This window comes from Manacus vitellinus, unplaced genomic scaffold (assembly GCF_001715985.3).
Source record: "Manacus vitellinus isolate BGI_N305 unplaced genomic scaffold, ASM171598v3 scaffold_73_pilon, whole genome shotgun sequence".
In the NCBI taxonomy this organism is placed as follows: Eukaryota; Metazoa; Chordata; class Aves; order Passeriformes; family Pipridae; genus Manacus; species Manacus vitellinus.
Window position 1 is genome coordinate 2,485,547 of NW_021940773.1, and position 25,595 is coordinate 2,511,141.

At 42.5% G+C, this 25,595-nt stretch overlaps 1 protein-coding gene across 3 annotated transcripts in view; it reads left to right on the forward strand.

Annotated features, from left to right (window-relative positions):
- Positions 1–25,595, forward strand: part of JADE1 (jade family PHD finger 1) — a 58,387-nt gene that overhangs the window by 27,499 nt on the left and 5,293 nt on the right. For all 3 annotated transcript variants that reach the window (XM_018084644.1, XM_029964536.1, XM_018084643.2), the window contains 7 exons: positions 4,792–4,874; positions 8,378–8,535; positions 11,601–11,788; positions 19,500–19,711; positions 20,732–20,899; positions 21,468–21,584; positions 24,128–24,652. In XM_018084644.1, coding sequence (XP_017940133.1) covers positions 4,792–4,874; positions 8,378–8,535; positions 11,601–11,788; positions 19,500–19,711; positions 20,732–20,899; positions 21,468–21,584; positions 24,128–24,652 — 1,451 coding nt within the window. The remainder of the gene's footprint in view (positions 1–4,791; positions 4,875–8,377; positions 8,536–11,600; positions 11,789–19,499; positions 19,712–20,731; positions 20,900–21,467; positions 21,585–24,127; positions 24,653–25,595) is intronic.

Consider the following 25,595-nt stretch of genomic DNA (forward strand, 5'->3'; position numbering starts at 1 on the left):
CCCTTTCTGCCTGGCTGCTCTCCAGCCACTCTGTCCCCAGCCTGTAGCGCTGCAGGGGGTTGTTGTGGCCAAAGTGCAGGACCCGGCACTTGGCCTTGTTGAACCTCAGCCCGTTGGAATGAGCCCAACTCTCCAGTCTGTCCACGTCCCTCTGCAGAGCTCTCCTGCCTTCCAGCAGATCGACACTCCCCCCCAGCTTAGTGTCATCTGCAAATTTGCTAATAGTGGACTCAATCCCCTCATCTAAATCATCAGTAAGGATATTAAACAGAACTGGGCCCAAAACTGGTCCCTGGGGGACACCACTAGTGACCGGCCACCAACTGGATGCAGCACCATTCACCACCATTCTCTGGGCCCAGCCCTCCAGCCCCATGCCGAGCAGTGTATTAGTTGTGGGGTAGAATTACCTGGAGGCTTGAATTGGTCTTGAGCAATTTTCTGTTTTCATGGACTTTTTTGGAATCAAAACATATTCTTGACAGATCATTTAATAAATTGATACAGTTAAAATTACTTATGTTTTTCCTTTTGGGAAGCATGTGTTCTTCATAAATATGGAAAAAGAATGCACACTCCTTGATTGCTTTCTTTTATTATCAGAATGTGGTGATATTATAAAAACACTGTATTTACAGTGTAAAATGTAAAGTAGCCTTGGGGAAAAGAAAAAATTCCTACCTGAATCTTAGAAGTTGCCTTTGCAGCACCAGTAGTGTGTTAGAGCTCTCTTCCCATGCTGTGAGTTACATGTTGTAAGTGGTTTGGGATTTCTTTTTGCTTTTTGTCTTTAAGTAGATAAATACAAAGGGAAAACTGAGTATCATTGCTCTCCCATTGTTCTCAGTGACAAAATCCTTGGCCATCTGAAAGGATTCTTACTGTAAAAGAATCCAAATGAACTTGGTGTATCTTCTGGAGTGATGTTAACTAGGCTTTTGTGTTCATCCTTAACTTGCGTGATCATGTAACACTCAATAAGATACCTTTTGTCTCTGATGTCTAACAGTGATGGTGATGCATGTTTTGGATGTGTTTATTAAGCTTTGTGGTTTGGAGTTGCGTGTTTCTCATATTTACTGTTTCTCACGTTGCTTTTGGTAGTATGAGCTCACTTAACAACTCGTTATATCTGCTGTGGAACTCATTCTTCCCATGGAGGTATATAATGTTATCTTACAGAACTTTTATATCTTCCAAATCCCAGTGATTCAGGCTTCCCTTATGATTTTCTTTTTTGAAATTTAAATTTTATTTTACTAAAAGTGAGTTTAACTCTTGTCTTGATCTTTAGTTGTTTTTCTAGTTTTGGTGGTCCTAATCTAGTTTGGAACGAAGGCTAGTATTCAGAAAACTGTTGATGAATATAGTAATTTTGGATACTTAATGCAAGAGGATAGTTTTGTTGAGAAATGTCTGGAATCTTTCTAAAATAACTCAAGTTCATGTGCTTTCATGGTACAGAAGAGATGTTTTAAATCCTGTATTTGTTTTGACCACAGTAGATTGTTATATTCCAGGAATGGTTCTTACTTCATGCATTTACATGTAAAAATCAGATCATTGATCACTGAAGGAGTTTTAATTGCCTGTGAATTTCTGCTTTCAGTGAGGTCTCTTGCCTGGCTTAGGTATGAAAATAGAAAAAGGATGCTTAAAAGACAAATAACATCCTTCATTTTCCTCCTGCACTGCTGTATTCAGAATGGGCGGATTGCTTGTTAATGAGAGCAGGTTTGAGAAATTCAGTGACCTGGGCTTGGCATTGGTGAAAGCAGTGATATTTTTCCATTAGCTTTGATGGAAGCAGAATTGAAACTCTTTTGAGAATTCAGAAGTAGTTAAATTCAATACTGTTATGGGATGGATATTTTACTATCATTTGGTTGGCTTCTTCAATTTCTTACACTTTTGTGTCGAAGTAGTGGTGGTAGTTTGAATCTATGAATTCAAGGCTTACAGTTGGGCTTTGTTTATTCAGAGTAAATGTTTTCCCTATTGAAGTAAAGCCCTTGCCAAAGGTCATCTATTGGCTGCAGTGCATAGTAAAATCTCAGTCCTGTGAGAAATTCTTCCACTGTTTTCTCCTAATATTATGTACAGTTGGTCTACATTGCTCAGAAAAATACAACAGTCTCTTCAGTAACTTAGTGAAAACAGTATGTGTTTTCACTGTGCATTCACCAATTTTATGTGCAAGGAAGCGGCTATTAAAGAACTATGTAAGAAACAATTTGTTCCCTTATTCAGTGTAGGAAGTTAGTTGGCATGGAAAAAATACTCATTATAATAAATCATGAGGAAGACTGGCTGCATTTGAGTTGTCCCTTACCCATGGAAATTTTATGTAGTGTGCTTTCTTGTAGCACTTTTAAAAAGTCACTTAAAATGAAGATCCTTTAGTTTTAGTGACAAGAGTTGACCTTTCATGTTATATGGAATAGTTAATTAATCCAGTGCCCAAACCATTGTGACCATGGACGTAGAAGTAAGACACTTGTTCTGATGTGTAAGATGTCATAGTAAAGAAATGGAGATGGCAGATATGGCAAGGGTTGTTTTATTCCTCATCTTTGTATCTTCTTTGTGACACAAGAGAGACCATCTGTTAATACCCATGTTAAAAAAAAAAAAAAAGAAAAAAGGCAGCCTATATGCTTTTTAAATTCAAGATAAGTTGTAATCAGAGCTGTATTAAAGGACACTGGTAAAGACCCAGAAATATATCATACTGCCACTGTATCTAATTTTGCCAGATACTTGCCTTACTTGGGAACAACTGCATTAAAGCCTCCAGACTCACCAGCTCTTCTCCTTGCCAGTACAGCTTGTTCTTAATTCGTTACCTTGTATGCCATCCCTCTCCCAGGTCCAATAGTGTACAAAACCACTCTGATCCATAAATGAATTGGAAATTTCCAAATGCCTGACTTGCTGGTGCAGTGGTTTAACTCACTGGCAGATATTAATGTCTTGCCAATGGAAAATATCAGAACCCATAAGTACTGAATCTGTGTGGATATGTGTGTGGTCTGTGTCTTCTAGTGAAGCTGTTCATTGAAGAAATCATGTTTGTCTGAATGTTCAAATGTTAATATTTACATTGCAGGAAAAAATGTTGAGTGTTTTTTCATGCATTTTAGCTGTATATCTTTTTGAGGGATTTCACTTATTCCCTTCTCATTTTTGGTTGAGTTTGAGTATGGACAGATAGGATCCTCACAAAGGGTTCATACTCCTGCTTGTGTTTTTGATTTAGTTTTCAAGAGAACATTTAAATAGAGTGGTAGTTAAATGATCTTGGGAGTCTGGCTTTCCTCACAGATCAGTAAATGGCAGTCAGTCACTTTTTTCCTTTTTTTTTTTCTTTTTTTCCCTTCATAGAAACAGCAAATGGTAATTGTAAAATAGAGGGGCTTAGGAAGAGTGCTAATAACTTCACCATCTTTTACATTAAAACATTAACATTTGCTTAAAATAATCTTTTCTGTGTTCTTACCTCAGAAGATAAGATTTTTAGCTGTTTGCTGTGAACCTTGCTTAAATTTTGACCGTTATGCATGTTCTGTGTAGTATCTGTTACTCATTGCTGTGTTCCAGAGAGTTTTTACTGGAGCAGATTCCTTAGTATATTACTAACTGAAAAGAGAAGGCAGATAGATAACTAAAACATAATGAATTCTTCTGGTGACTTATTATTCAGTCATATCTTTCCAATGAAAGTCTCAGACAGTTACTTCACTTTTAAAATTATTTTTTGTTTTTAGTAGAGAACTTATCCTGTGCTTTTTGAACAGTGATTTCTGATCCCTGAGAGGTTTTTGCTGGCTTTATGCTGCCCTTAGAGGCTGTAGCCATACTGTTTTTTACTCCTGCTGTGTATGTGCACAGGCTGTGAAGGAATGAGCAGTGTTGGAAGGCCTTTGCATCAGTTTGGTTTGATTTTTTTTCTACAGTTAATGCCCAGATTTGCAAAATCTATGTGCATCCTTCAGAGCTCGACATACAGGTTTGAGCTTCCCTATCAGATAAACCTATTCCAAGTCCTTCATCTCTCCAACCCAGAAGGATTCATTGGCTTTTTTCATTACTGTTGTGTAGTTGGCAGTGAAAAATATCTTCTGTAGCTGTAAATCTTACTGTGTTGAAATTAGATGATTTGCACAGATATAATATATTCTGGTGTCAAAGCACTACTTTGTCATAGGAGTGCAGATTCTCCCTCTTTTCCCTTTTCTCCTGTTACAATATTTCTGAAAACTGACAGAGACTCTGTCGAAAGGTTTCAAGGCAAAAGGTATAATTTGTTTGGAGCGTAGTGAATAATTATGCAGACAAAAATCGTACAACCACACTGTAAGATTTGCTCAGAAGAGACAACAGCTTGCTCTGTGGGCTCTGCTGTGTGTGCGTGGTACTGCTTCATTTTCAAAAGGCTTGTGCTGACAGAAATCTGGTAAACCGATATAGGTATCTAGGACATCAATACATTGACTTCAAAGACTGCAGTCAGGCTATTGGCAGAGCTTCTGGTCTATCTCAGAAAGTTGTTTATTGATGCTCAGAGGGAAGGATGTTATGAGGTGGCTTTCTTCAAATGCTGGGTGGAAAGCAGGTAAGTGCAGTGCAGCCAGTACGTACACACCTCAGTTAGGGAATGAGAAACAAAACAGAACCAGGAGAGTCATCACAGAAGCTTAGGACTGAGTAACTTTTATTGTCTGCTACATTTGAAAGACTTTCCTGGAGGTTTGTCATAGAACCCTGTAAATGGTTATTTCTGTATTTTAGGTCTGTCTGCCTGGTCCCAGCATTCCAGATCTCAACATCATAGAACTTCATGCTCCAGAGATGAAGATCAGAAACCTTCTGAGGTATTTCTGGAATTTGATTTGTATTTTGTTACAGCTGTCAAAGTATGTATACACACAGTGTATACACACACAGTGTATACATACAGTGTATACACACACAGTGTATACATACAGTGTATACACACACAGTGTATACATACGTGTTCTGGTAATGGATCCATTTCTTCCCATTTACGTTTTCTTTTCTTTTTGCTACATTTTGGCTGGCACATGCCCCTCCCTCCCCAAAGATTAGAGAGTTCAGCTGTTGGCACAGCTACTGCCAGCACCAGTTTCTATCTGTGAATTTTGTTGTAGTCTGACACCCATTCAACATAGCTACAGAGTCCTTCTTGTACTATTTTAGGCATTGGGATTTATTTGTAGTTTGATTTGTGAACAGTGGAGATTTACATTAGTTGCATTTATTCCATAAGTTGGTATTGAGTCTTGGTATGTGATTTTTGTTAAAATGCTTGTCAAACTAGAATCTTCTTCCTGAGAGTTGTCTCACTTAATACTTTGAAGAAATCCTATCAAGGGAGATATAAATCTTTAAACTTTCCAGGATGGATCAGCTGTTAGTAACACACAAATGTGATCCAGTTCTTTGGAAATGTTCTTGTTGGATCTCCCTGTCTTCAGGCAAATACTACACTGCAGGCTTTGTAGAAGCTTAGCTCTGGGAGATGGAATTTCTCATTTGACTTACTTGCCCTGTACATGTATTTCTAATGCATTAGTGAGTGATGCTGGAGAAAATATGCTTTATTAATCTCCCTAATGACAGTATACCTAAGTCTCAGAGAAGAGTTTTCACAAGGAGAATCCTACTCATTGTTCAGTGTGAACTACACTTAGTACTAGTGGTTTCCAACTTCTTTTTGGTTGTAGGCCAGTAAAGACTTTTTTTTTTTTTAATGAATGTGGAGATCCCTGGTGAATTTATTCTTGCTAGAGATAGCCTTGTTTCCCTTAGTTATCATTTGTGCATCCCTTAGAAGTAGCCCCTTATACCTGGTTTTGAGAACTACCTCATGAAAGGCTATCAAGAAATAATCTGAGATAATTATGAGTCTTGCTTTTGGTTTTTGTGTGCTTCTGTTTTCTTCTCTCCCTTACCTTGCTACTATTGTCAGAATCTTTGCAGTTTTGTGCTGTTCACTCATGTTTCTTAAGGCTGGATTAAATTCTCTTATACTTCCCTTTGACTCTGTTTCACAGCCTTTTCCCCTCTTCCTTCTTCCCTGTACAGTGTCCCTGCTCACCACAGCACACTATTGTGATGAGAAGCACACTGGCAGAAAAGTGACACTTGTTAAACTCTCCGGGTGAAATCCTGGGCTCATTGAAATTGGTGGCAAAATTCCCATTGACTTCAGTGTGGCCCTTTAGCTTTGAAGTCTTCAGTGCTTCTGAGAGCCAGCACTTCTGTAAGCTTAGCTTTACTCCAGGCACTCTGCATCAGAAGTTAGAGCAGAAAGAATGGTGTCACAGGGCAACTGGCCTGGGAAGGAATTTCTTGGCTGTCAGGTACTGCACTAGTTTTGCTTCTGAGGGAGTTTTGTTACAAATTTATCTAAGACCCAGAGTTATTTTGGCTCTGAGATTGAGCAAGGTTTGCTTCCCATTTTATATTTTTAGTCTTCTTTCCATTTGACTTTTGATTGCTTTAATTCAAATCACTCAATAATGCAGAATCCCCTGGCCAGCTGTGCTTGTTTGTTTTGTGAGCCTGTTTACTTTATGGCTTACTTTTCATTTCTTGATCGAAGCCTCACAGGACTTGTAATTGGATTGTTTAAAGCATTTCATTATATTTCATTACCTATATTCACCCTGTTCTTCATATGGTAATATCATTATTTACTTTTTAATGCTGGCAGTTTTTCTGAACATGTCAAGACAAATGTTAAGAAAAGTGTCATGATTTTGTGCTGTTTTTATGACAAAACCTGAGTAAAATGGAAACATAGGGAGACAGAAGTGGGCTAGTTATGTCTGTGTTGGGAGGGAGGAAAGGTTTCAAGATGATGCAGTGTCATAAGGCAAATCACACTTGAAAATTTTCTCAGAAGTATAACTAGCCATCAGATACACTGTTTGCTTAAAATACTTCCCCAAAATCCTGGAGTTTTCAGATGTGTGAACACTGTGTGACAGAAATGGCTGTTTTGAGGAGACCTGCCTAGTTAGCTCTCTGTATCCATCTGGTTCTTCCTCAGCCACATGAAACAGCAGGCTGAAGCTGAGCTAACCAGTGTGATCATTGGTTTGGGGATGGGAGGGTGGGTCACTCTGCCACCTTAGCAGCCTAATAAGGGAATCTAGGAGCACTGCACTGATAAACCATCTTTTCCTATATAACTGCAACATGGGGCTGAGTGGATGTTGACTCTGACCACCACAAACTGAGAAGTCTGCAGGAAGTTCTTCTTAAGATGTTACCCGTCTTCTTGTTCTGATGGAGCTTATTTTCTGTCACCTGGTTGCTTTTTGACGCTTTCCTTTGAACATAGCATTGCGTAGTTACAAATTAGTGGTTATGGAGGTGAGGAGTGCAGTGTTGGAGCCCTATAACAGGCTTTCCTTTTGTGGGGAGCAGGGTGGGGAGTGCGGGGGCTGGTGTCGGCAAGTGCAGGCTTGTAGTTGGGATGCCTGTGATAGGAGCACACTTTGCTTTCTGCAGCGCCAACAGGTCGTGGCCAGTCAGGCTGAAGCTGCCCCAGCAGTGCCACAGCATGCCTGCTGCAGGAGTGAATCCCTTTTTATTTCATTCTGTGGCTTGTTGAAGACAGCATGGCTGCTTATTCGCAGCTGCTGGCTCAAAAGTTGCCGAACATTCTGCTCGTTTTAGAGCTGGATACCTTTGCCAAGGCAGAGTAAAATTACAGCTATGGCAGAGCTGTCTCTAGCTGATAGAATAACAAGCACCTGTGCTGAACGGGGGAGCTGCCACCAGAATTCCTGTTTGGGTCTTATTTCGTCTTTTGGGTTATTTTTTTAAACACTTACATAAAGAGTCATCTCCTTAGAATTTCCTTTTGCAGCTGGTCATGGTGGAATCATGCCTTGATTTCTGCCATAAGGAATTTCTAGAATGTTTTAGGATTAGTCAGAGCTCCAATAATTAAAAAAAAACAAAACCAAAAAACTTTAGAACAAAAATGGATCTTCCTTATGCTGCTGTTTTACAACTCAGAGCTCCTGCAGCTTTTATTGCAGCCAAAGTGGAGATGAAAGTAGGTAACACCTTTTAGCGTTATGTCTCCAGTGCAGGGGGAGTGCCAGGACCTGTAGTGGAGTTAGCTGGAAGATATCCTGTCAGGATTCGTGCCCTTAGCCATCCCCTTCCCTGCCATGAAACCAAACTCCTGTCCTGCAGTGGGCTGGGTTAGTGCACTGTTGGTACAGTGACCTTGTTACACACTGTGCTCCATGGTTACCCTGAAGCTGTGAATCGTAGAGTGTAAATATCAAATGTCAATGTCTCTGTTTTTCTCTCTTGGTCACTCTCTTTGCAGGTGTTCAGAACGGACCTGATTACTGCCATGAAGTTACATGACTCCTTCCAGCTGAATCCTGATGAATACTATGTCCTGGCAGATCCCTGGAGGCAGGAGTGGGAAAAGGGAGTTCAGGTGCCAGTTAGCCCAGGGACCATCCCAGAACCAGTAGCCAGGTATAGTTTGGAGGAATGTGAACCAATACGTACACGTTTATGCTAGCATCTTATGCCCTACATTGCCTTGACTTCCTGAGTGTCTAGCTAGGAAGGTCTTGGTTCTTGGAGAGAAGGAGCAACCTGCCTCAGCTTTTTGAATGGTCAGAGAAGTCAAGAGTCAGGCCTGTTGTGCCTGTGTGAAATACAAATGTCAGAGAACTGATTTTGGCATTATGTTAGCATGGAGTGTGATGACAGAACCTTAAAAATATCTTCTGTTTTTAAGCCCAGACTTCAGCTCACTCATCGTTGCTGGAAGAGCCCTTGTGTGGTGCTCTCTTTTCTTAGTTCCAAGCCATAGGTTGCTTTCATGGTACATATGGACAAACCAAGCTTAAAGGCTAGAGAAAATACAGCATTTATTTTGTTTTCCTGGTTTTTTGGTTTTTTTTATCTCGTTTACTAACCTAGGAAATGGATTGTTGTACAACATTTCGTCTGTTTTAAGAACCATCCAGATGCGCATGAAACTAAATAATGGGAGCTATCCTAGCTCTTATCCAAGAAACCCTTATTTTCCTTACCTTGTTTGCTACACTTAGATTACTATTTACTGTTTCAAATTAAACAGTGCAGTTGTAAGGGTGGGAGTGTGCTGCAGCCTATTTTATGCTTAATTGGGATGGAGTTGGAGAATGTAAGAACACAGATTTTTGCCATTTAATCATACTAGATTCTTTGAGGAAGTCCAGGCTGGCCCATAAGGCATTACCAAATGACCCACCAGTGCTGGTGGGACCAGAACAGCCTGATATATAGCAAAAAATTTGTGATGATGCTACACTGCTTTCGTTAGGTTTGCATTTGTCAGCTTGGATTAGAGGGGCTACAGGAATATTTGTTAGTGTTGTTTGTGTTCTGTGCAGGAACCTGCAGACCTCTATGCAGCCCCACTAGGTCTGTACAATGAGGAACTTGTCTGTTCATCAGGTAAACCCTGTACTTCCTTATTCTGGAGGGTTGGACTTGGAGCTCCAAGGAGAATCCAGCGTCTTCCTCTCTGCTCTGCAGTTTAGAACATGGGAACATACCATTTCCCTGTTCCACGTTGACCTCACCCAGTCCCTGCGGAGATGCACACTCATGTTACATGTACTCACATTTCCTACTGATTTCTCTTTCAAGCATCTCCCAAGGTTGTGGAGGGATGAGAGACCTGTGGACTTGAACAGAGGGAAACCTCCCAGGGGATTCCCGCTGTGTATGTGTCAGGGAGGTGGTTTGGTGACTATATCAGATCCAGGTACTTGCTTGGGAGAGAGCTTTGCTCTGCCAAAGGCCAACAGATATATTGCTCCAAATTTAAGATGTTAAAGGAAAGGGAGAGGAGGCACCTGCAGTTCTAGGTATCAGCACAGCAGGCACTGCTCCTGTTTTAGCTGCTGAACTAGTTGCTGTAGTCCTGCTGCTGAGCACCTGCTGGTCAGAATGGCCCTCTGATGCCTGATTATTGTCCTCTTTGCTCCTGATCACAAGACTCGGAGAGTCCTGCCATGGTGGTGCTGGAGTACAGGAGCTGTTCTGTGCCTAACTTTGGGAGGGAAGGGGGTGTTCTGTACATTGAATAAGCAATAGACAAATCATACCTGGTGTAAGACAGAAGCCAAGACTATACTGGTAACTGATGCTACTGAGATACATAGCAGCAAATAAAAGGTTTGGCCTTGTAGTGACTGGTAGGCGCAGATTGGGGGAAAGGAGTGAGGCCGTTTGGAGATTCACTGGAAGCGTGTGGTCGGATAGATAATTCAGTCGAATGGTTTTCAGTATGTAGTAAGGGTTGTTTTTTTTTTTTACTTCTTTCTCTCATGGAAATAATGCCAGGAAAGGGGTTTGTTTTGAGGTCAGAACAGCTGCACTTGTTTCTTCTGTGACACTACCATGATATTTAGACAGCATGTGTAGGGTGCTGCCCAGAGGTTATGATTTCCACATGGAGAGTTACTCAGGAAGGAATGTACAATATGGAAGATTTGGAGAGCAGTGCCCAGTTGAAAGTAAATTCTCTGTGAAGATGCAGTAGTCTGTGACATTTTAATACCGTGCGGTGTGACCAGAAACAGTTCAGGGAGTGCATTTAGGCTGGCAAGGTCATTCATATTTGTATTTTAGCACAGCACCTCAAAAGCCCCAAATTCATCATTTGGCTCTTGCTTACCATTTTTGTTCATTGTCTGAAATAAGCTAGAGAGAGAAGTTTTAGTGCTGTGCAGAAGACTGAAATAATAGAGGATTTACTGAGATCTGTTTGTGCAAATACAGTAGTGGCAGATAAGGGTCTTCTGCTAGGAGGAGTTAACACACTGGACCTCAGATGGGGGAAATATCCTGCTTATTGTGGAGCTTAGATTGTTTCCAGCGTACAGTTGCAGCCCCACAGTGGTACAGTCTCCTCCCTTGTAGCCTTAGCACAACAAAAAATCACCTCCACTGGTACTGCAGGAGGCAGACATTTGGCAGCATGGCCTGTCGTGGAGGTACCAGGGTTATGTCATGAAGGGCGTTTCATCCAAACTGAATTTCAGTGCATGTTGTTTAACTAAGAGAAAGTGCAATGTCTTCTACTGAGACAGTTGGAGTATTACTTTTTTTCTTGAATCTTCTTGTTCTCAGTATTGTAGTTAAACAGATTGATTTAAAAAAAGACTTAAACCAGAGTTTAACATCTGTGTGTATGGCAGCCATCAGTGTGTAAATACAGCATTCCTACTTTAGCTTTGAACAAGTGTGAATTTCAGATAAGAGTAAGCACAGCTCTGTCCTCTAATACTTAATTTTATTTAGAATGCTGGTAATGAATTGGATTTCTAGACAACTCCAGTTCTTGTAATGCCACCAATCTGTTATGGAAGTGCATGGTACTGTTTTCTGATCTCAGTGGTGCCAGATGATTGCTGGGATGTCTAACCATCTGGGCTGCTCTGATGGTTGTTAGTCACTTAGACTGAGGCATTTTGAATTCTCTAGAAACAGGCCTCTCAGCAACCCAGCACACCTCATGTCTGCTTGTCTGTCTGTTTCAGGATTGTGTCCGAGACAAAAGCTGTCACATTTACACGTCCCAGGAAGTACATTGTTTCCTCGGGTTCGGAGCCTCCAGAGCTGGGCTATGTTGACATTCGAACCTTGGCGGACAGTACGTGTCGCTATGATCTCAATGATGTGGATGTAGAATGGTTGCAACTTGCCAATGAAGAATTCAAAGAAATGGGTGAGCAACTAATGTTTTGTTGCCTTCTTTTTGCTTTTTGTTTTTAAAGCTGGCAATCTTAAGAATAATTTTAGGGAGGGCAGCAGTAGCAAGAGATGGTAGAGGTATGAGGAAATAGTAATCATATGAGCCACAGGAAACCAGACCTGATGTGATTAAGCCCTAAGATATATACTGTGTTGTATCTGCTTAGACCTGGTCTTAATCTGGCCCTATGTTGTTTTTTTTTTTCATTCTGCTACTTTCCCTTTTACAAAAGAATTCTGACAAAGTTCCCATTTTGCCATCCAAGTTCTCAAAGAGAACATCAGATAGACCATTCTGGTAGTTTTTCCAGGTAGTCTTGCTTATTTGTTTTTATCTTCAGCACAAATCTGTATCATCTTTTTAGCTAGTGGTGTTCAGTGTGAAGAAGGCAAGATGATGAGTCTTGGGAGTTTTAGAGAACCTACACCACCTGAATGGCACAGGGAATGAGACAGTAAGGAATTCCTGAGTGACTTATTGGAGGAAAGTGCCAAACCTCACTGTCACTGTGTGCTCTAGTTCCAAAGCAGGAAAAGGAGGTGTCACAAGGGGAACAGCTGTTCCATTTTCTACAGAGTGGGTTGTGCGTGGGACAGGACAGGGGAGAGGGGCAAGAACAGGAACATTTCTTTGGTAAGGTGTGTGCTTCATGAGAGGATTTCAGTGGAACTAAATAGGATGTAAGTCAGCCCAGAACTTTCACCAGATTGTTTGGATAAGGGAAAAGATGCTGTCCCAGATGGAAGAGGTTGAGACATGTTAGTGAACGCTGCTGGTTTTTGTTTTGGCATTGTGGCAGTTCCCTGCTTTGGGTTGCAGTTTAGTCAAACATGTTTCACCTGGCTGTAGCCCATACGTGGCATGGCTGAAAAACTGGTCAACCACAAAGTGACCATTTACAGTTATTTCTCCTTTTTAAACCCACACATAAAAGAAACAGATGACTGAGTCTGGACCTAGTCTCTTAACCAGGTCTTTTTTGCAGATCTCACATCAATCCCGCTCAGGTTTAACAGGGCTTAGAGGATTTCAGTTACGATTCCAGAGTTTAGCTTACCTTTCCAGCTGTCTTCAGGAAAACAGCAGCAGCAAGATCCCTTAGCTTTCCTCAAAGCTTGTTTGATATCCATCTATCCAGTCTGCCTGTCTTTTGCCAAAAGCAGAGGAGAGCTCCCACAGTGTTACACTGGGGTATGAGCAGCACAAGAGGGGCTGTTCTTCAAGCAGATTTGTACCTCTGCAAGAAGCCTTGTGGTAGCCATTCTGCTATACTAGCATAACCTTTTAAAGTACATGCTGCATATGACACATTGACCACATGAGCTTTGGCCACATGAGTTTTCTCCCTACAGCAGGATCTCTGTGTTCTTCACATCACTTGACCTTGCTTCCACTGGGCATACATCTTCCTTTTTCACCTTCTATCCAAGAGAGGACTCCTGCTCAGCCAAGTCAGCCTTTTGCCTCGCCTGCTTGACTTCCGACATTTGGGAATTGCTGTTCTGGTGCCCTTAGGAAGTGATGTTTAAATTGTGACCAGCACTGATGGACCCCAGCACATGCAAAATCATTTTCCCAGGGGACCTTACCTACTGATTCCCTGAGCAGCCTAAAGTCTGCTCTCCTCATGTACAGAGTTGAGGTTTTGGTGGCACTTTTCCCCCTGTGAACACCGATTTTAAACTCAGTTGCCCATGGTTGCTGTGGCCACCAATCTCCACTTTGCTCACAAGGTCTGCTCTGTTGACAAGCAGCAGATCAAGAAGAGCGTCTTTCTGAGTTGGCCCCCTTAGGACCTGTTCCATAAAATTGTCATCCAGATTTTTTTGGAATCTTCTGTCCTGGGTTGTACCAGCTGTGCGATGCTCCCAGTTAACTTCTGGTAAGTTGAAGTCCCCCATAAGGACAAGGGCAGTTGAGTTGGAAGTGTCCCTTAGTACCTCAGAGAATAATTCGTTGGTGTCATCGTCCTGGCTGGGAGGTCTGTACCAGACTCCCATGATGACATCTGCATTATTTGTTTTCCCCTTGATTCTTACCCAGAGGCTCTCAATTGTGCCATTGCCAACTGTGGGCTCCATGCCTTCTAACCCTTCTACATTCTAACCCTTATATTACATACAGTGCCAAGCCCTTACTTCTTCTGCCCTGCCTGTTCCTCCTAAAGAGCCTGTAACTCCAGTCACAGGATTCATCCCACCAGGTTTCAGTCATGACAGTGCTGTCAAATCTCTGGGACTGGGCCAAAGCTTCGAGCTCCTCTTGTTTGTTCCTCATGCTGTATGCATTAGTGTAGAAACATTTCAGGAGTGGTACATTGTAGCCAAGACCTGCTGAGGCAGATTGAGGGATCCCTTTAGTGCTCCTTTCCTCAAGTTTCAGCACACCATCCTATCGCTCATCACTGGGAGGCCTGGTTTTGTCCCTTTCCCCCTTCCAAGCTCGTTCAAAGCTCTGTCAGCAAGCCCTGCTAGCTCCTGTGCTAGAACTCTTTTTCCCTTCTGAGATAGGTGCATCCTGTCCAGGTGTCAGTAGACCAGATGTTGAATAGATCATCCCATGGTCAAAAGCCCAAAGTTTTTCCCATTACACCAACCTCGGAGCCACTCATTGACCTGATGGATCTGCCTATTCCTATCAATATTACTCCTTGTTACCAGAAGAATGAGGAAATCACTACCTGTGCTCCTTATTCCTCTACCAATTGTCCCAGTGCCCTGAAGTCTCTTTTCATCACCCTGAAACTTTTCTTTGTTATTTTGTCGCTGCCATCTTGAACAACCCACAGTGGATGGTAATCAGAGGGCCTTATAAGACTGGAGAGTTTTCTAGTAATGTCCCTTACCCGAGCCCCTGGGCGACAGCAGATTTCCCTCTGAGTTGGCTCCAGTCTGCATATTGGGCCCTCCATTCACCTCAGAATGGACTCTCCTACAACTACCCTTCTTTATCTCTTAACAGAGGAGGTCTTGATGCAGGGTACAGGTGGTGTTGCTTTAGGAGGCCCATTACCCCAAGAAGGACCTTTGCCCACCTCATCAGTTGTCTGGCCTTCTAGTTCCAGGGCCTCATATGTGTTGTAGAAGATTCCAGTCCTACTTGTCAAATTCTGAGAAGGAAGAGGAACTTACTTCCTGTTCCTGCAGTGACCAGCTTCCAGTCTTCATCTTTAACAGACCCTTGATTAGTCTGTTGACTAATTACTCTGCAGGGTTCTGAGTCTACCTGCTTCTCCACTACAACAGAGGTTCAAGACTCCTGTTATGATCCGGTTATTAAACTTATTAGAAATGCCTCTGCTTGAATCACCATTCCATGGAACCCTGCGGCATCCCGTCAGTCCAGTCCTTCTGGTCTTCTTGGTGGTGAAGGTCCTCCAAAACATAGAGTTCAGTGGATAAATATATGCTCAGGAGATGCCCAGGCACCTGCCCTGGGGGCAGGGGGAAGCTTTGCAGTCTCTTGCAACAGGCTCTGGATTTGTTGCCTCATGAATCCTGTGTAGTCCTTTGGTGGTAGAAGGCCTCAGGAATGAGTTGGGGGGAAACTTTGGGGGTCTTTGATGGTTTATGATCCCTTCTCAGCTGCCTCTCATGTGAATGTCCTGTGTGTACCTGGCCTTCTGTAGTGGTTTGGATCTTGTTTTCCCCAGAGGCTAAAAAAAGTGGTAGACCCCAAGGGGTGGAAACCCCTGGAAGTTTTGAAGTTCTGTCCAATGGGCACTCCTGCAAAAATGTCAACATATCACAAGCTCACCGGAAGAGATGAGTTGTAGTTTGGTTGTTGTAGGAGAGGTGGCCATGTTGTAGAGCCACGAGGAAGGGGCTCTGAGCCCCTTGGGCCCTCTGGGCCCTCCCAGCCCCTGGCTGGGGGGCTGCAGGGACCTGGAACAGCATAAAGCTGGGCTAGGTGCCTGTAGTTATGCCGGGAGATGTTTTTTCTCCATGGGCACAGAGCAACAACCAGCACTGACCAGAGAAACGGTGGCAGAGAGCCAGAGATAAGAACACCTGAACTGAAGGAGCAGCAGAAACAACATGCAGCACCAGAGAAAGGACTCCTGGAAGGAGAGTCAGGAGAAAGAGAGCCAGCAGCTGAGAGACAGAGTTTGGAGTAAGACTGTACCAGCCCCCCAAAACTCCTTTGAGACCCTCTTGGAGAAGAGGGAGATGGACTCCTATTTAGGAGAAGAGTTTTAGACATGCAGCACCAGAGAGAGAGAGGAGCTGAGAAGCTCAGAGCGTCCCGGAGCTGGACCGGGACGGCCAGAGGAATGCGGGGGGAGTTGACCTTGGCTCTCCCCCCCTTGCACTGCTGCCACGGTGGCAGCCTGAGAGACAGGGCACAGAGGCCCTGCAAGGAGCTGAGTCTCCTGGAGATACCAGACCGTCACGAAGACCCCCCTGTGTCTTCGTGATATGACGTGGTGATACGACCTTGTCTGGGGTTACGAAGCCCACGGAAGACCCCTCGGTTGGAGGCGATGGGGCCGAGAGAGAGGCTTGGATACCTCCCTCGTGGATGCTGGCAGAAAGCCAGCTATCAGCTGCTGCATCAATGTGAAGAAGACAGACTGCTGCCTCAGAAGATGCTGCTGTTCAGAGACTGGAAGGGATCTGTCCTTCTTTCCCTCCTGGACTTTTATTTGGAGGGGAGAAGAGATCTGATCATTGTAAATACATATGTCATGGTAGAGATAGTTTGTGATCGTGTGTATGAGGTGATATGGTATTTATTTGTACAGTCATTGTAATATATTCCCTTTTCCCCCACTTTGAGTCTAGTGTGTTTTGTCTGGAAAAACCCATCTCACATTAGGCTGAGATGTGGGAGGGAGCTAGGGAATTGGATTTGGGGACTATCTCAAACCATGACACCTTCCCAGAGGTTGAGGAGGGGGTTACTCCTTTGGTTCGGTGTGGAGAGATTTCACCATCACACCCCCAAAACCCTTTACCTCTACCACCCCCTGGGCCTTGTTTACCTCTCCTCACAGCTGAGATGATTAGACAATAGTCTTGTCTCAAGTCTCCCTTCACAGTCCAAATTCCAATCAGGCTTCAGTGGTCCTGGACAGGCAGTTGCTTCCTTGTAGTTCTTTCTGTTATTTGACAATGTTTAAGACACTAATAACATTTCAGTCCATCACAACTCCCAAGAGTCTTGAAACTGTAGCATCTCTGAAAATAACCAGTCAATCTATTTCTCATTTGCTCGAATCCTACATAGCCTGTTCACTTCCTCCTGTATCTCCTTCACCTGGCAACACAGCTCTTCAACCATGGCACACCTTCTGCAAATGAACTGTTTGTTGGCCCCAGTCTCACAAAGAGAGGCACTCCTCTGGCAGGCACTCCTGGCAGCCTTTGTCCTGGAGAGCTGCATCTGCTGGAGGCCTCCTCTGGCTGGAGGCTTCCGAAAATGGCTGGTTCAGTGACTCCTGCACCTACAGGGGATCGAACTTTATGGCCTGTCAATGCCATAACTGAGGAAGGTTAAACTGGTGTGCTAATAAGGTTGGATCTGAAAGGATCTCTTTACTCTTCCTTACTAGCTACTGAGTCTGTTTGCTGCCTTTAAATCTCCCTCAGATGCTCTCAGTACTGCCTGCTCCTCTCCAGGCTGGCTGCTGAGGCTTTCTGTGCACTGATGAGGATTGGGGCTGCTGCTCAGGTGTCCCTGAGCTCAGGAACCACCTCATACACCTTGATCTCACTCCCAGTGCTTACCTCAATTGCTGCCAAAAGCTTAAAAAGCCATAGCATTTATGAGGCTAGAGTTCCGTTGCAAACTGCTGTAAAACCTGCCATCATCTGCTTTGCTAGTGCAGTAGTTCTGGCATGCAGGGCAAAATTCACTCTCTTTTTATCAGCAGGATTTTGGATGTTCCCTCTTGCTACCTTTCAGCTGCTCAGTTGGGGTAGTATGGGATGCACTGATCTCTGCCACCTGTCAGTGAGGAAAGCTGGAAGTACTTTTGAGGAGTGTTTGTCTTCTGATTAGGGGGAGCTAGAGAGGTTTTTAATAAAAAAACTTTGTTTTGTGGAATTTGTGGCTCAGTTATTCACAGAGAGAGCCAAAAGGAGGTTTTGCTAAACACCCATTGTGAAGTTGCTGTCTCCTATATGTCTGTCCTGGTTTAAGCTAGGATAGAGTTAATTTCCGCTGCAGTTTGGATTTGGAATGAGGATGGTGTTGATAACACACTGACATTTTGGTTGTTGCTAGATCACATTTATGCTAAGTCGAGGACTTTTTTCTTGTCTCATGCTCTGCCAGTAGGGAGGTTTGCAAAAGAAACTGTGAGGGAGTACTTCTGAGACAGGTGACCCAAACTGACTAAAGGGGTATTCCACACCACAGAACATCATACCCAGTATATAAACTAGGGGGAGTTACCCAGAAGGGGGGCTGATTTGGATTCGGGAAGGGGGTCTGGCATCAGTCGGTGGGTGGTGAGCAATTGTATTGTGCATCACTTGTTTTTCCCTTTTTATTATAATTATTATCATTTGCCATTATTACTGTATTTTACTTTATTGTCAATTATTAAACTGTTCTTATCTCAACCTGCAAGTTTTACTTTGATTCTCCTTCCCATTGCACTGTTGTGGGAGGGAAGAGAGCAGGGTTGAGCAAGTGGCTGTGTGGTGCTTCATTTCCAGCTGGGCTTAAACCACAACAGTGTTACAGTAAACATTCTATGGGAGTTAGACCAAAAGCAGGATATCCTAAGCCTACGTTTCACTGTAGTGATTTAAGTCTATGGAAATTCTTGTGCTAAACCAACCTTGCAAAATGAAGGTGATTCTTTGCAGTAGCAGAACTTGCTTGGTTGCATGATTTTGTGGGAAAGATTCGTGTAGTACCAATTTGGAAGCATTACAGCCAGCTCCTTGTCACAGCAAGTGGGAGATGGAAGCCAGAAGCACTGTGCTCTTTTTTGATACTTTTCTTGCAATTTCTGTCATAGATATTTTTTCCAGGTATATAATAGTCATTTAATATAGTGAATGATAGACTACCATGACATAATGAGCTCTATGTCATGATTAATTTTCTGATGGATTCTGTTGGAAAAGAGCAAATTCCAGATTTGATGTTGCATTTATTTCAGCTGTGGTTTTCACTTTTTAAAACAAGTTAATTTACTGGTGTAGTAGGGTCTGATGGAGACCTTAGTTGGGGTTGCACCTTGTTGAGTTGGAACTTGTGATAAACCAACAACTGATGTTAGAAACTGCAAGTTTGCACCAAGCATCATAGCAGATTTTAGTATTGTTTTCCTCTCCCTGCCCCATCACTTTCGGTTCAAAACAGTTTCAAATCTTTCACCAAAGAGTCAACATCTGGGTGGCAGAATTGGAGCAAAAGCCATAGATGGTGCTGTCCCAGAAGGAAAATGAGAACAAAATCAGGAAGCCAAAATCAGTTTATGGAAGGTCTTGTCAGAATTTTGAAAGATTTGGATACTCCACTTTTGTTAGTTTAATACAGTTAGAAAACAACTTTGACTTTTTTTTATAATTTCCCTGATTTATGCTGGAATAGGCATGATTTTCTAGGAATGAAATGTGTACATGTGGGGGTTGGCTGTATCTACTCAGCTACTAAAAAAGAAAGTGGAGTTGTGTGTGGTGATGGCTATCACTCTTTCCTTTAATAAACAACTCTTGTCTTCCAGGGATGCCTGAGCTGGATGAGTACACGATGGAAAGGGTCATGGAGGAGTTTGAACAGCGCTGCTACGACAACATGAATCATGCTATCGAGACAGAAGAAGGACTCGGGATTGAATATGATGAAGATGTTGTCTGTGATGTCTGTCAGTCTCCAGATGGAGAAGATGGCAATGAAATGGTGTTCTGTGACAAATGCAATATTTGTGTGCACCAGGTATGGCAGCCCAAGTACAGCAGGGGGATGTAGGGTGGTGACAGAAACTTTTTCAAACCACTGAAGATAAAGGTTAGATTTTTTTTTCAGTGACAGACAGCAATCTGTTAAGTTGTTGCAGGGTTCGCCATTGAGCAATGGGATGAATTCAGAAATTATGTAAATAAGGAGTAATTCTAGAAATGTTATGCTAAGAAGGTTAAAAGTGGTATTGTGCATGTGTGGAGGAAGCTGTAAGGTGACGAATTGCCCTCCCCAAAACATACATTGTGCATTGTTGTACATTCTCACCTGGTCACGTCTTTTCCTGTATTTTCTTCTCCTTGTGCAGTTCTGGGGCTAACACACCTTTAGGATCAGCAGCTTAGGCTCAGCAGGGAGGGGAAAAAAGGCAGTCAGTAGGGACACAGGATTTATTACAGATAATTTCATAGAGAACCTACTGAGCCAACCTAAGGAAGCACCACTATGTGATGCCTTTTTGTGGCAGTTTTCTTAAATGAAAGAAGAGATACAGTTTTAGCATATCTGTTTCCATGGATGCCTCTTACTGTGGCAGATGCTTTCCTATCAACCTGTCCCCTCCTTCCCAGCTTTAACAAATTTGTGGTGTTCGGAAAACTGTTGTCTGGTGAGCAGGAAACACATTTTCTTGCATGTTCATTACTTAAATGCATTTGTACTAATGATAAAGAACCAAACCTAGAAGACCTGTAAGGTACAAGTGGCTACCCTATGAGGTATGCAGAGTAAAGCAGATGTTTTTAGACCTGTAGTGGTTTTCTGATCATATCAAACCTGAAACTTAAGTGCACTAAAACTGACGGTAATTTGGATAGAAGTCTCCATAAAGATGCAATCTTCTGAAAAGTGTGTTCTCAATTGCTTTTCTGCACTTTTCCCTCTGAATAAAAAAATTTTGAGAGTCGTGAGAGGCTATGTGTAAACAGCTAAGAAGTACCAGAAATGAATGTTTTTTTCTTCTTTTTTTTTTTCCCTGTGCTGTATGTGGGAATGCAGGCATGTTATGGGATCCTCAAGGTGCCAGAAGGCAGCTGGCTCTGCAGGACCTGCGCACTGGGTGTCCAGCCCAAGTGCCTCCTGTGTCCCAAGAAGGGCGGTGCCATGAAGCCAACCCGGAGTGGCACCAAGTGGGTGCATGTTAGCTGTGCTCTGTGGATTCCAGAGGTATGTGCCGATTCTCTGGGGGTTTGAGGCTGTGGCGATTCTGGGAGTTGCTTCAATGTGTGTAGTATAGATTTAGCGGGACTTAGGAAGGCAGTATAAAAGAATTTTGGTTAAATATAGAGTCAGTTGGGATGATGCTTCATCAGTAAAGAAAGTAATTACATTTCCTTTGTCAGCCAAAATTAGGCTTTGGAAAATGAGGCCTTTTCTGCTGGCAAAGCTCATTTAACAAGGACACAAGGTATGGTTTCATTTTGTAAATGGAACTGTAGAAGTGAATCAGGAAGGTTTGGATGTGACAGTGAAAATTCCTGCAGGTTCTTATAATCAAAGTATTCATCTTGTATGATAATCTTAAATTCATGGGCTTCACCTTGAAACTGGTTTGTTCATGAAGTGAGAAACTGATTTTTTTAAAAAAAAAGAATTTTAATTCCTTATAAACTGAGAAATTTGGAACACACTAAGTTTGCATATGCACACAGTGAATTTGATTTCTTTGATAAAATTGTTTCTCTTTCCAGTTAACAGTGTATAGTCACTGTTTTTTTAACCTTTTTTCTCTTAGGTGAGCATTGGAAATCCAGAAAAAATGGAGCCCATCACAAAAGTTTCGCACATTCCCAGTAGTAGATGGGCACTTGTGTGCAGCCTTTGTAATGAAAAAGTTGGAGCTTCTATACAGGTAATTTAATCATACAAATACACTGTGGGTTTTTGTAAGTTTTTAGTAGATAATAAAATGTATTCCTGGTTGTTACTATGGACTTAAGTGCACACAAAGGACTTTGGAGTGTTAGCTTGCTTTTACTTTCTAGTAAAATTTTAATAATAATAACCAGGTCATCCCATAAGAGTTCCTAATTTGTTGATAGGCCGATACTTTTATTACTATGCTGAAATAAAACTTCAATGTTGTTGAGGGAAAAAAATATATTTCTGTGATGTACCACATGGGAAAATGAAGCTTGAATACTAAAACCTATCTTCCTGTCCCCATTTAGTGACTTCTAAACTGTTGAATACCAACAGCTCACATTCTTGGGGCAGTGCCTGTTTGTCTCATGGCCTACCTTTTAAGTTCTCTCTGCAGTTTCAGTTGGATTTGGGTTCAGCTTTTCTGACCATAGCCTCTGAATTGTCACTGTTAAATAACTGAACTGATCTGCACCAGAGCATTTCAGACTGGGCAGTGTCATTTCATGTGCATAGTTGCATTGGGTTGTTGCCATTAAAGCACCTGCAGATCCTTTACAGTGGAAAATCACTCAGAAATGGTAAATTTTAAAATCTAGAAAGACTGAGAAAACACATTTCCAAGTCTCAGATTTTTGAAAGAGGGGGTATTTAGTTTCCTGAGACACTGGACAAAACTTTGATCTCCTTTATTTGGGAATAAATGATGAGGGAGTGTAAGGACAGGTGACCCTTTGGGGCAATGTTGTGATTGTGTAGAAGATAGTAAGATGTAGCTTAGTTGTTGTGGTGATGCTCTTTATCCTCAAAGCACCTCCAGTACTTCAGCAAAGTGATCCTTAGGAAGCTCCCTGAGACAGAGAGGTTGATACTATAGTCTCATAAGGAGGCTGAAGTAGAACCCTTTCTTTTTGAGGTCTAGCCTGACGTTACAGGATCCATGGTGGTCAGACCATCATTAAGGCACACAAATTGCTCAAATCCCACACTACTTTGAAATTAGTTTATATCCATTTCCCTTTTCCCCCCTGTTCCAAGTCAATCGATGAGGTTGCCAGAAAGAGCTGTAGACCAGCAATGCAGCAGTAATTCCAGTGAAACCTATGAATCTGCTTCCGTGTAAGGAATGTCTGAGATACGAAATGTTAACTAGAGAAAATAAATCTGTCCACAGCATATAAATTTGCAGTCGTAGTACCTCCTTGCAGAGCCGTCCCCTTCCTCTTGGCCACTGTTTCATAGTTGAAACTGTTTTGTTCTGTTCTCCAGACCAGGTTCTGAGATGTGCCCAACAATTAGGAAAGCTGAGAAACTGTGTGTCGGGCTGGGCAGATAGCTGCTGCAATAAGCTGGGAAAAAACAAGACTGCATATTCTCCTAGGTTCAGCAGATTTCTTTCTGATGAGACAGGTTTTCCCCTCTTCTCCCAATTAAAACCTGGTCGGCAGTAAGAGCTAATTATGGCTGAAGTACTCCTCTGTACTGCTCAGTGTTCCATTTGGGATGCTTCTGCCCTATTTGTTAGTAGGAGAGTAAAGGGCAAAAAGTGCTTTGATATTTTTTAATTCCTTTTATATGTTGATTTTATTAAAGACTGTTCATTTGAAGCTTGTGCAGTTTAAACCAAGTTGTACCTTTATAAACCATCTGGCTGCTGAATCAACCTAAGCAGGAAAACCCAGACAAGAGAGAGATTTGGCTTCTTTACAAATTGCTGTATAAACATCCTAGTGCAGTGTGTTGCTCGTTCAGGGTCGATGGCTTGAGTTAAACATAGTTTTGTTTCCTAGTTAGGAGCACTAATATTCATTTCCACTTTAAATCCTCTTCACCAGAGGCAGAGGTGTGAATCGATACAAACACATATGTGTGTGTATACTTTTAAACCTTTCAGTTGGTGTCTGGCAATAGCTATGACAACATTTTGCAAAAGGAAGTTAGATATGATGGAAGTGAAGTGCCAAATCAGGTGAATTAGTGCCCATCACTCCATGATGGCTGGGTTCACTGGGAGGCAAGAAAAATGACAAAAAATTGAATTTCCTATTCTCCTCCTCATAACAGCAGAAAAAAAAATGCCTCTCAATTGAGGCCTTTTGTGTAGCAAAAGGTGCTAGGAAGGACTTTTAATTAAAAGTCTCAGACTGGCCTGTAGCCACCAAGATATTTTCCCCCCCTCATACTGGCACAGTCCAAGGGGGAACACTTTCCTTTGGGTAACACTGCCGTAGACGAGTGGCTCTGGTGTCAGTAGGAATGCTCCCTTTGTGGCTTTGCTGGTTATGGAATAGCATGATGGGGCTGTGAGAGGTTAACCACTCCTGTCCCTCTGGGCCACTTGATCCTTTCCTGACCTGAAAGCACTAAATCATAAACCTAACTAAAAAGGAATAAGGAAGTATGTGCAGCTTCGAAGCAGAACACGGTAACAGCATTCTTCTTCCAAAGCAGCCCTGGCTCCTTGAATAGTTTTAGGCAGTGTGGCTTCTTAACTTTATATTTATTTGTTTAACTTTAATCTAATTTCTGTAGTGTTCAGTGAAGAACTGCAGAACAGCCTTTCACGTCACCTGTGCATTTGACCGTGGCTTGGAGATGAAGACAATATTGGCAGAGAATGACGAAGTGAAGTTCAAGTCGTACTGTCCCAAGCACAGTTCCACCAAGAAAGCTGATGATGAGATTTCAAATAAAAGCCCAGGTCAGGAGAAGGGAATTCAGGACAGCTCTCTTCCTGCCTGCATTGACCCTTTCCACAGCATGGATCAAAACCAGGAGGAGGCCCACAGAGTCAGCCTTCGCAAGCAAAAGCTCCAGCAGCTGGAGGATGAGTTCTATACGTTTGTTGAGTCTTTGGAAGTGGCTAAAGTGCTGCAGCTACCTGAGGAGCCGGTGGAATTTCTTTACCAGTACTGGAAGCTGAAGAGAAAAGCCAACTTCAATAAGCCTTTGATTACCCCAAAGAAGGATGAAGAGGACAATCTGGCTAAACGGGAACAGGATGTTCTGTTCCGAAGGCTGCAGCTCTTCACACACCTCCGTCAGGACCTGGAGCGGGTAAGACACAACATCACCTGTGCCAGCTAGAGTTGGCCAAGATGCCAAATTACTCTCCTGGTGATGGCCTGTGTGAGCAGGGCACCTCATGCTACCTTGTCAGAAAATACCATTAACACTGAATTTCTCCAGAGCATAGCAGTTACCCTTTGCACACCAAGGGTCAGGGGCCAACAGGTCTTGGCTTGTGGTATTCAGTCTCCTACAGGTAGACTGTTGGATTTTTTGGGTTTTTTTGTGATTTGTTACTGATGGTTTTTTTAGTGCTTTTTTACTGATGAACACTGATGGCTGTGGACTGTACTGCAGCCCTCAGCTGGAGCCTTCTTTGCCTTTAAGGGCACGTTCCTTTCACGTTCCCTTCAGGGGGTGCTCAAGAAGGAAAAGATTATTGATTTGCAGCAGATCTGGTTTTCATTGGCACAGCAGAGTAAGATGACATTTCCCTGGACGATCTGTGTAGTAGGTTTGGGAGGCAAATTATGTTCGAGTCATTTAGGTTTTGAATGTTTAAAGAACAGTTCAGTAGGATCATTTTGGTGTTTTAAGTACATCTGGTCCTGTAATGACCCAAATTCCTTCCTTTTCTGGTTAACTAGTAGAATTTAAGAGCTGTTAGAGGAGACAGAAAAAGTACTGAAATTAGTTTTTCACATCCCTACAAGCATGAGTCCTACTCAGTAACCTGTAGGTGAACAAGAGCCTTTCTTCCAGAATACTGTCTAATCTTTAAATCAAGACAGCAGGTGCTTATGCATCTACTGCATCCTTTGTAAAGGATCCTGATGACTTACTCTTGTCATTGCTGCAGTTTTTCTTCTGAGTATTTTCTAGTTTCAACTACAGCCTATGGGCCTTCTCTAGTTCAATAAGATCTTAGCTGTTACCTGGGATCTTTTGTTCCTGCTCCATGTGCTCAAGATTTCTTTTCATCCTCTCTTTG